This window comes from Temnothorax longispinosus, unplaced genomic scaffold, assembly GCF_030848805.1.
Source record: "Temnothorax longispinosus isolate EJ_2023e unplaced genomic scaffold, Tlon_JGU_v1 HiC_scaffold_374, whole genome shotgun sequence".
Taxonomy (NCBI): Eukaryota; Metazoa; Arthropoda; class Insecta; order Hymenoptera; family Formicidae; genus Temnothorax; species Temnothorax longispinosus.
The window spans coordinates 1-10,846 of NW_027270203.1; the positions used below are offsets into that span (position 1 = coordinate 1).

General features: G+C 40.2%; 1 protein-coding gene across 3 annotated transcripts; it reads left to right on the forward strand.

Moving 5' to 3' along the window:
• Positions 1-4: 4 nt before the first annotated feature.
• On the forward strand, positions 5-10,477 carry LOC139824435 (putative fatty acyl-CoA reductase CG5065). 3 transcript variants are annotated; one of them, XM_071796967.1, is made up of 8 exons: positions 5-94; positions 1,077-1,216; positions 1,294-1,416; positions 7,715-7,840; positions 7,960-8,105; positions 8,180-8,289; positions 8,548-8,743; positions 9,380-10,477. In XM_071796967.1, exons 1-8 carry the CDS (start codon positions 28-30, stop codon positions 9,654-9,656), a joined length of 1,185 nt encoding a protein of 394 aa, XP_071653068.1. In that variant the 5' UTR covers positions 5-27; the 3' UTR covers positions 9,657-10,477. The 3 variants fall into 3 exon arrangements, with proteins under 3 accessions (XP_071653068.1, XP_071653071.1, XP_071653069.1); XM_071796970.1 differs by having other exon boundaries at positions 9,421-9,579; XM_071796968.1 differs by lacking the exon at positions 9,380-10,477 and having other exon boundaries at positions 8,548-8,846.
• The last annotated feature ends 369 nt before the right edge of the window (positions 10,478-10,846 follow it).

A 10,846-nucleotide genomic window follows, 5' to 3' on the forward strand; every position in this document is an offset into this window, starting at 1 on the left:
TTATAAACAATATAAACAGTGAAAAACATGGAAATTGAAGCACGCAGAACACCGATACAAAACTTTTACGCCGGACAGTCGATATTCTTAACAGGTATTTATTATTCTTAAAATGTCTTTGAAGCTAGTATTTGGCTATTATTTGTTCTTCCTCAGAATAAACAAAAGATATCCTAGGATTAAATTAAGATGTCCACAAAATTTTAATAATATTCATTTTGGATGTTTCTTGAATTTCTAAAGAGCATTTTTAAAAAACATTTTGTGCTATTATGGTACATATTGTCACGTTTTGACTGTCGTTGTTCGTCCATTTTTTGGTCAATGCATTTAAGCAATTTACCAGGGATTTGGACAAGTCATGTGAAAGATATTATTATATTCAGGACCGAAAAAATATCTAAGTTTATACGTCTGGTAACGAGGATCAGTTTTATCTATTTGATTATAATTAGGGTAATCAGCGTCGAAATCGACAGGGATAGGTATTCTAGAAGCTTCTAGAACATTCTAGAAGCGTAATTTTGGGCCCATCTGGCCCCCAGCCCTTCAACGGACTCCGATAAGATAATCTAAATATTTACGTTGACTCGACCGTCCCCTCGGAATTCCGAGCTAACGTGCCTCGTCTAAGCGTTCAAAAGTGCATCGTCGAAATTTTAATATATAAAATTTCAGTACGTAACAATATACAGAGTGTCATGTAATATGCGGACCGGTGTTCGTGGGCAGGTAGAGCGGGTAAAACTGAATCGAAAAGTTCTTTACGTTTTGTAAGTTTCTCAATAATTAATGAGAAATTAATTAATAAAAATACGCAAATCAGGATACGTCCGTGCAATTCGACGAGAAGCTGCAGCTCAACATTAACGTTGTTAGGCGCGTGGCAAGCACTAACTGGGAAAAACGTTAAGTAAATAACAACGGTCATATATGAGCGACATTCGTGCATATAGTCATTGTTATTTGTAAAGAACTTTTCCTGATATTTCGTCACGCGTGTAGCAACGTGACACTCTACATATGTACATACACGTACATACATATGTATATCACTTTGTAATTTTGTCTTATAGGCAGTACTGGTTTTATTGGAAAAGTCTTGACTGAAAAACTGTTACGAAGTTGCCCCGATATTTCAACGATATATCTGCTAATACGTCCGAAAAAAGACAAATGTCCCAAAAGCCGATTAGATGAAATGTTTGAGAAACCTGTGAGTATCTCGAAAACAATATCGAAACATGATGTATATTTGTAAATGATCGTTATTCAAATTTGTAATTCATATAGCTTTTTGACCGACTAAAAAAGGAAGTACCCAATTTCCGTAAAAAAATCGTACCTGTTATAGGCGATCTTGAAATAGAAGACTTCGGATTATCAGAAAATGACAAGAACATACTGATAAATCAGGTAATTAATTCAGATTATCCATATCATTTTATATCGTCTATACTACTATATTCTAATGCAATAAAAATGTATTGCATATCTATTAAAGCATTACATTTTACATATATATATATATATATATTTTATATATATATTATATATTTATTATATATTATATATATATATGTTTTATATATATATATATATATATATATATATATATATATATATACTAGCTGGTTATCCGGGCTTCGCCCTGGAGGACATATGTAATAAAACACGCAAATAGATGATAGCGTATATTTATATTTAACGCCAATAGATTTCCGCATCGTCCTTCTCTCTCTCTCTCTCTCTCTCTCTTCTCTCTCAGAGGGGAGAAAGAGATGAAAGAGATGAGAGAAGAGATCTCTCTCTCTCTCCAATCTAGAAATAGGATCCCCTCCCTCACTCTTTCCTCTCTCCCTCTAGAGAAAGAGAGAAAAGAGAGAAATCTCCTCTCTCTCCCCCTCTCCCTCTCTCTCTCCCTCTCTCCCTAGCTGAAACTCCCTCTCTCCCCTCTCCTTCTCCCCTTTCCCCTATCCCTCTTCCTCTCTCTCTCCCTCTTCCTCTCCCTCTCCCTCTCTCTCTCTCTCTCTCTCTCTCTCTCTCTTTCTTTCTCTCTGGTGAGCACAGCGTGCATGTCTGTTCTGTCATTCCTGTTTCGATTAGACATTTCTCTGCCGCAAGCTGCCTTTGGGCAATTTCTGTTACAGAATCGAGCAGGTTTTTTGTTGCTTGTCATGCACAAGTATTATCCTTCTGGCGATTGGTGTCTGCGGTGAACATTTCTGTGGCAAACATTATCGCCTACAATAACCTAACTTGTGGCTGCTCCTGTGGAGGACGTCGATCATAGCGGCGCATGCGTCTCTTATCGCCGGGCTTCTCTGTCTGTCGCTTCCTGTGCACGTGCTGATTGGTTGCTGCTGTGCTTGCGTGATCAGTGTGTAGTGACTTTTATTATCACTGCTATGCATGTGTCTGCTGTTGAGCTTCTCCTTCTACTTGCTGCCTCTGAGCATGTGCTGCCGTAGCGACTGCTGATTGGCCACTGCAATTAACTGGACTGCCTTGCTCTGGTCCGATTGGTTTGCGTGATACCAATCTAGTTATCTTCTAGTGACATTGCCTACCGATTATACATGGAGTATATGTGCGCCAAGTGCGGGAAGCCGATAGCGAACCAATCGCGTGATTGCGACGGGTGTAAGAGAGAGTTCCACCCAGGTTGTGTCAAACCTTATGCTGCAACCAGATATGCAGACACTTGCTGCAAATCTTTTGCGGCCACATTAGACACGCCTCTTACACCTGTCATCGAACCGAATACACAATCTTTTGACTTTTCGAGTGGAGTGTTGGCGACTCAGGGGCAGGCGCGGTCGCGGGAGCAGGCTGAGACCAACGTGCTGCTGCAGAAACTATTTAACCAATTGAAAGTTTTATTGCCTAAGCAGAATGGCTGTCTTATAATCTTAAGGCAGTGTTTTATGCCTTAAGTCTTTGTCTTATGTAACGCACAATACTGTGTTAATGTTTCCTGTCCCCCTCAGACGCTAAGCTCTCGGCTTTTATGGAGGACCAGGGGCGTATTAATAGAGAAATTAATGACAAATTGAATAAACTAGATCTCATTGCAGACACGGTTGCCCAGAGTGCGTTGCGTATTGATAAGCTAGAACAGGAGAGTTCAGCTCTTGCTTGCGAAGTCCGGGATCTGAAGGCCGCTCAGTCTGTTCCGTGTACCCGTGATGAGAATGAGAACAAATTGGTTGTCTCGGGAGTTCCCAAGGAGCTGTTGATTATTCCTTCAGAGTTGGTCGGTAATATTTTTAAAGTGCTTGATATCCCAAATCTTTCTAGCCACGTTCTTAATGTCAGATCTATGGCGCGGAAACGGCAAGCGGTTACAATTTCTGACGGTTCTTCGGGTCCTACCGGTACAGACTCGTTCGTGGTCACTCTAACCTCTGGTGCGGTCCGTGATACGGTAATTGCTAGTAAGAAAGCGAAACGGTCTCTTAAACAAAATGAGGTGTGTGATGTCGACTCTAACCGGAACATTTATGTAAATGAACTGCTATCCAGGGCCACGTATGACTTATTGCAGCAGACCAAGCGGATTGCTAAGGAGACGTCTCATAAGTATGTCTGGACGAGGGGGTGTCGAATATGTGTCAGATCATCTGACGGCGCCCCAGTTACTTATATTGACTCTGACTCAGACCTTGCTAAATTAAATTGATATGGTTGTGGGCGTAACGCGACTCCCCCTGCTGTTTGTCGCGCTTCAATACAGGGCCTTCGGTGGCTCAGTTTAATGCAAACTCGCTTCGTGGTCACATTGACTTAATAAGGTTACATTTCAATACAAATGTTCATCATATTATCTCCGTCTCTGAAACGTGGCTGAATGCTGAAGTCGCTGATGATCTCGTGGCCCTGGATGGTTATTTTCTGATTCGACATAATTATGTAGGTAGAAGAGGCGGTGGAGTTGCCTGCTATGTGCATAACTCATTGAAGGTTGCAGTTATTGCTACTTCTGCAAGAGGTGATGTTGATGCTCCTGAATATCTCATCTGCGAGATCCGTCTACCTAATAATGAGACTGTATTATTTGCATCGGTCTATAGGAGGCCAAAAGGTCTTCTTCTAAATGAATTTACAGAAACACTTCTTAGTGTTTTACACTTATATAAGAACATAATTATTGGGGGAGACTTTAACTGCAACCTTCTTACAAACAACTTTGAGGCTAACTACTTGCGCGAACTTATGTCGAGTATGGCAATGCATATTGTTCAATCGAGAGCTACGCACCACACGGCCTCTACTGACTCGTGGCTTGATGTTTTAGCGGTGGATGACAGCGAAAAAATCTTGTCGTTTACTAGATCTGAGTGTCCGTTTATAGCTGGTCATGACCTAATGGAATCATCACTTACCCTGGGCACAAGCCTGGCGATTGACCTTACCATTGTAAGACGTTGTCATAAATCTATTGATTGTGACGAGTTCCGTGATCATCTTCGCTTTGTAATTGAGGATCCTATGTCCACTGCGGTTGGTGACGAAGGTGTGAGACTGGATGACCAAACCGGCGTTGGTGAAACTGAGAGGCTCTGTATGAGACTGTCGGGAGCTTTACTTCGAACACTTGATGTGTTTGCCCCTAAGCAAGCATTTGTTATCAGAAGGCTCCCGGTGCGATGGCGTACGGACGAGCTTAAAGCTCGGATTCGTACTCGCAACCAGCTATACAAGCAGGCAAAACGTTCCGGCGATTTACTTGACTATGCCACTTATAGACACTTCAGAAATCAACTTAATTCGGATATCAAACGTGCCAAAGATGAATTTCAACTGAACTCTCTCAAAAATATTACTGACCCTTCCAAACTTTGGAGAGAACTAGCGCGATTAGGTCTTGTAAATTCGACTTTGGTCTCTCCTTTACACTTTTTTGCGCCCAGTCAATTAAACTCTTTTTACGTTTCAGTTTTCAATACTCAAACACCTTGCTTGTATACGGACTTTATCTCTGCTGTTGCTTCAGTGACTCGAACATCTCAGAGACCAGAGTTTGTGTTCTCTGTCGTGACACCTGCTATGGTTCTCAAACTTATCTCGGCAGAACCGCTCCATTCTTATGCATCTGGCTCAGATGGAATATCACTCTATATTCTGCAGATTGCTTGGTCTATAATCTTGTCGCATCTCATTGCTTTGTTCAACTGCTCACTGCAAACTTCCTCTTTTCCATCTCAATGGAAGCATGCGATGATCCGCCCCCATTCAAAGATTCGTATACCATTATCTCCGTCCGATACAAGACCCATAGCCAATCTACCAGAGCTGTCGAAATTACTTGAGAGGATTGTTGCCGCACAAATTACAGAATACTTAATTGAACATGACCTTATAAATCCCAGACAGTCTGCATATCGGCCATGTCATAACACACAGACAGCACTTCTGCGGGTTTGCGACGACATCAAAGGAGGGATTGAAAATAGTCTTATTGTAATTATGATCCTCTTTGATTTTAGTAAGGGGTTTGATACGGTCCCGCATCTCAAGCTGCTAATCAAGTTAAAGGAGATTGGCTTTTCAGATGCTGTTCTTATGTGGACTTTCTCTTACTTGACTGGACGCTATCAGTCTGTAGTTGACGATGCTGGGAATCTCTCTGAGTGGCTACATACGTCATCGGGCGTTCCTCAGGGCTCTGTGCTCGGGCCACTTTTATTCTCTCTGTTCATCAACGATATAGTAGGAGTGTTACAGCATGCACGCCATATGTTATTTGCCGACGACATTCAAGTGTATCTCTCATGTTTCCTGCCAACATCCGCCAGGGATTGGAGTTAATAAATAGAGATGCTATTGCTATTTTTGATTATGCAGAATTTAATGGTCTGAAGCTTAATCCGGCTATGATCGAAGGCAATGATCTATGGTAGTAATGCTTATGTGAGGAATATCGACCTTAGTCTTCTACCTCCCATTATAGTAAACCAGGTTCCCATTCTATTTGTTAGCGAAGTGAGGAACTTAGGGGTGATTTTTACGCCTACTCTATCCTGGAAAAAGCACATTTCACACGTATCGCAGAAAGTGCACTATGCGTTATACAGATTGAAATTTAACAGAAACTCTCTTTCCACCGAATTGAGAATTAAGTTAGTAACGACGTTGATTACACCTCATGTGGACTACTGCTGCCTCGTCTACGACGGTTTGAGCAATGAGTTAAATATGAAGTTGCAGAGACTTGTAAACTGCTGTGTACGCTACATTTTTAATCTTAGGCGTGATGAACATGTCACGCCCTACAGGCGTCGACAGGGTTGGCTCTCGGTTGAGAATAGGAGACTGTACTTTCTAGGCTGTCAGGTTTATCGTATCTTGTTCTTACAGTCTCCTGCCTACCTGAGCGAGCTCTTCACTTCGCCTGACTCATCGCTTAGGAGATCCGACCGCCTTCTCGGTTCGTCTCTGACTTTTAACATACCGTTTTGTAGAACTGCAACGTATTGGAACTCTTTTCGTCTTTCTGCGATACGCTTTTGGCATTCTCTTCCTATCAACATAACATCTGCACCTTCCCTTTCATCCTTCAAAAACCTCCTCCGTTTACATTTATTCGCTACTGAATCTAGTTAGCGCTTGCTTTGTGGCCTGCCAGTGCAATTTTCGTAGTGCAATAGTATCTCTACCTGGTTATACAAATTAGTAGTCGCGTTATATATACATTAGTAGTTATATTAGTTAAGGTTATATTATACGTCTACCGGTGCAATTTTAGTTGTGCAATCGAGTTTATTCGTGTCATCCAATTTACACTTAGTTACATCTTGTTCATGCTTATTCTTTTCTTTTTTTTAGTTTAGTTTAGTTTAGTTTTAAGCATGTTGGATGCACTACAATGGCTCATTGTAATGCATCCAATATTGTAATGCATATTGTAATGCATTCAAAGTTCTTGCGTTTTTACCTATGTATCTATGATTTTGATTTTGCCCTTTAGCAAATGTTCGGGCATAATAAATTTAATCAATCTCTCTCTCTTTCTCTTTTTCTCTCTCTCTCTCTCTCTCTCTCTCTCTCTCTCTCTCTCTCTCTCTCGCGTGCGTGCGTGCGTGCGTGCGTGCGTGCGTGCGTGCGTGCGTGCGTCAGCGTGCGTCAGCGTGCGTCAGCGTGCGTCAGCGTGCGTCAGCGTGCGTCAGCGTGCGTCAGCGTGCGTCAGTCAGTCAGTCAGTCAGTCAGTCAGTCAGTCAGTCAGTCAGTCAGTTAGTTAGGACATTTTCCTTTATATATATTTAGAGAGAGGGAGAGGGAGAAAGAGAGGGAGAGAGAGACTATTTGCGTGTCTTATTACATATGTCCTCCGGAGCGAAGCCCGGGTAACCAGCTAATATATACATATATATATATATATATATATATATTTAGGTCCGGAAGTATGTTCCGGGACTTTTATTTTTTTACATCGGTATATTCCAGGACATTTGGCAGTTTCCAGGACTGTCCTGGAAAAAATTCATGTCCTACGGCACGTTTCGGGACAATTTTTTGAATCTGATTACATATATATGCGTTATATTCCAGGACTGTACATTTCAAAAAACGTAAACAGTCCCGGAACATACCTCTAGACCTACATATATATATATATATATAATTATAATTATCGATGCAATTAGAGATAAATTGTGTATTTTTTTTAAATATCTTTCTTTCTTAAAGCATGTATATTTATTATTTATTATAGGTATCCATAATTTTTCACATAGCAGCAAATGTACGGTTCATCGAGAACATCAAAACTTCTACGATAATAAACGTTAATGCTACCGCTACCATCTTAAAACTCGCAAAGCACATGCTAAATTTAAAAGTAATTCCTATATCTAATATGTGTTCTAGTAATAATAATTGGCAAACATTATTTATATTTTGCAATTTTCACTAATTTTAAGAGAAAAACATAAATTACGCTTAATGTTTACCTTGCAGTCACTTATTCACGTGTCAACAGCTTATGCGAACTGCCATGTGAAACACATCGAAGAGCGATTTTATTCGTATCCCATTAACCACAAAGACCTTATCATGTTCACACGGAACTTACACGAAAATATAATCGAGGAAAAAATATCTAGGTAATTCTTTGATGCTCAATATAACATAATAATTACATATATTAATAAAGAAAGATATTCTACCGTTTGACTAGAATCATTTCACAATGGCCGAATACATATACATTTACGAAAGCAATTGCGGAAGGATTTCTCAGAGACGAAAGCGGAGATTTGCCAGTAGGAATATTTCGACCTGCAGTAGGTAATAGAATAATTATAAAAACTAGCAGTTTTTTTGCTAAAGAATTTATTAAATAACATTTATATGTAATTATTTTCAACTGGTTTGCATAATTATGTGCATACAATGTGTATACAATTCTATAATTGTAAAATAATAATAAACCGTCGCGGATGTGTGTGTGTGTGTGTGTGTGTGTGTGCGTGTGTCGCGTTTAGCTTACAATAAGTTTGATTCTTGCGAATCTACATAACGTGGAATAATTAAGATTTTTTTCAGTTATGTCTAGCGCCAATGAGCCACTTGTCGGATGGATAGACAATATGTATGGGCCACAAGGTGTCACGGTGACTTCACTACTTGGTATCACAAGATTTCATCGTTATAATCCCGATTTCAAGGCAAATATAGTGCCTGTCGACTTCACGGTAAATGCTTTAATCGCTAGTGCGTGGGATGTCTGTAATCAATTCAGGTATGATCCAATATTTAACCAACATCTCCGAAGCTAATTTACATAAAATTTTATTTCTACTATTTTGAACATTGTTATCAGATAATGACATAATAATGGTTCAACCTCATAAGTTGTTTAGATTATTTTTTAGACATAATTTTTAATGACTTATTATATATATATATATATATATATATATATATATATATATATTATTTCTTAATGCTTGTAAAAAACTAACATCAAGATATAACAATTACATAAATATGAAAATTAACAGATTGAAAAAACAGGAGAATTAGTATTCAGTTGCTATTATCATTTTTCTGAATATCGCAAATATTCTATAATAAATGTATTCCAAAATACTATAGTTTGTGGGGAAGAGGCTATTTTAAAAAGCATGAAACACACTCGTATACGAATATGTGTATTTAAATATATTTTACTACTTACAATTACTTTTACATACTTACAAATTTTACTGCTTACAAATACTTAAATATATTTTACTAATTACAAATAGCTACTTACAATTAGGTACTACCGTAATCACAGACACATATAAACATTAGCATATGATCATAAATGACTCTGATACGTAAAGAAGTATAATGTACAACATAATTATGTTTAAATGCATTTATCTTGTAGGAGAGACAAGGATACATTAATTTACAATTTCGTGTCACCAGTCTATGGACCTACTTGGAATGAATACGTTCATGCACTTTACGACGCAAATAGGATGTACCCCTTGCATAATGCCATATATTTACCCTTATTGGTTCACTTTCAACATAAAATACCATATAGAATTTGCGTTTGGCTCGGTCATTTCCTTCCGGCTTTATTTATAGATGCTGTAAACATCTGTATAAATCGTAGCCCAAGGTATCACGTAAATTTAAAAGTTGTTTCTCTTACTTGAAGTATATACATATCTCATAGTTTGTATCGAAACCAAATAAAATTTCATCTATAATATTGTTCGGCGTATCGCCTTGTAAATAGTATAGTTACTTCATGTTCATGTATTCATTTATTGTTTATACTTAGTTGCATAAGTCGTTTGTAATTCTCGCGCGAAACGTCGGCGGATCGCGATCAGCCAAATCATGCGACTCACCTGTCGGTGCTGCCATCGCCCATCCGCCGACGGTATCCACCCCCCCCCCCCGGAAAGGGAACAACTACTCGCCCGCAGCGACATGTTCCAGGACCGCGGGGAGAAGACACTCATCGTCAAATAGTCGGAGAGGACACACCTCTCATCAGAACTTATCGTCAAGCCGCCGTGCGGCACACACACACACACACATAGTCTAAGAGCCGTCTTACGGCACACGTTCGCCGGGCAAAACGCATCACGGAATCGTCTTTGCCGCCTTGCTCAACCGGGAGTGCGCACGTCTCCTACTGCTTTTTTCCTGCCTGCTCTATCGCTTGCTCTCCACCGTTTGCTTGCTTGCACGAGTTTTGCCATCGCATGCCGAACGAGACCCACGGAGCGGCCAAGTTCAGGGGACAGGACGAGGATTGGCGGAATCACGGGGACGACGGCCGACACGGTGAGTCGCTTCGCTTAATATTTCGTTGCATGCGTTTCTGCTTTCGCGTTAAACATTTGATAGTCGTGAGGGGAAAGCGACAACCCCCCTCTGGTCCTTCGAGTATCGCAAATCTTGCCTCCGGGGCGAAACTATCCCCGTTCATTGGTCCTTCGAGCCGGATTTCGCGTTAGAAAATTATCGCCGACCTTTCGCTCACGTCGCATTATTCCTTAACTTGTTAATTTTCGCACATTCTTGTAATCGCGCATCGCGATAACACGTGGCGCGTGGTAGTCTCTCGCGATATCTTTCGTTCGCAACTCTTTGTGACGAGAATACTCGCGTGAACTTCTCTTGTCGCAACCATGCTATTGTTGTTATCTGCCTTTGTCGTGAATACGCTTAATTGTTTGTTCTTATAGTCGCGAGACGCAATAACGCGCGGCGTGTTAACAATCTTTAGTCTCGCGCGATATCTCTCGTTCGCAATTCTTAATTCGCAGCGAGAATACTCGCGTGAACTGCTCGCTCGTCGTAACACGTTCCGCCGCTGTTATTTGCATTGTAA

Excerpts from the sequence above, each read along its gene's own strand:
- LOC139824435 (XM_071796967.1), top strand. The coding sequence starts at position 28 with ATGGAAATTGAAGCACGCAGAACACCGATACAAAACTTTTACGCCGGA. Across the intron at positions 7,841-7,959 it reads AGCACATGCTAAATTTAAAA|TCACTTATTCACGTGTCAAC; the intron begins GTAATTCCTATA and ends TTTACCTTGCAG. Across the intron at positions 8,744-9,379 it reads GATGTCTGTAATCAATTCAG|GAGAGACAAGGATACATTAA; the intron begins GTATGATCCAAT and ends TTTATCTTGTAG.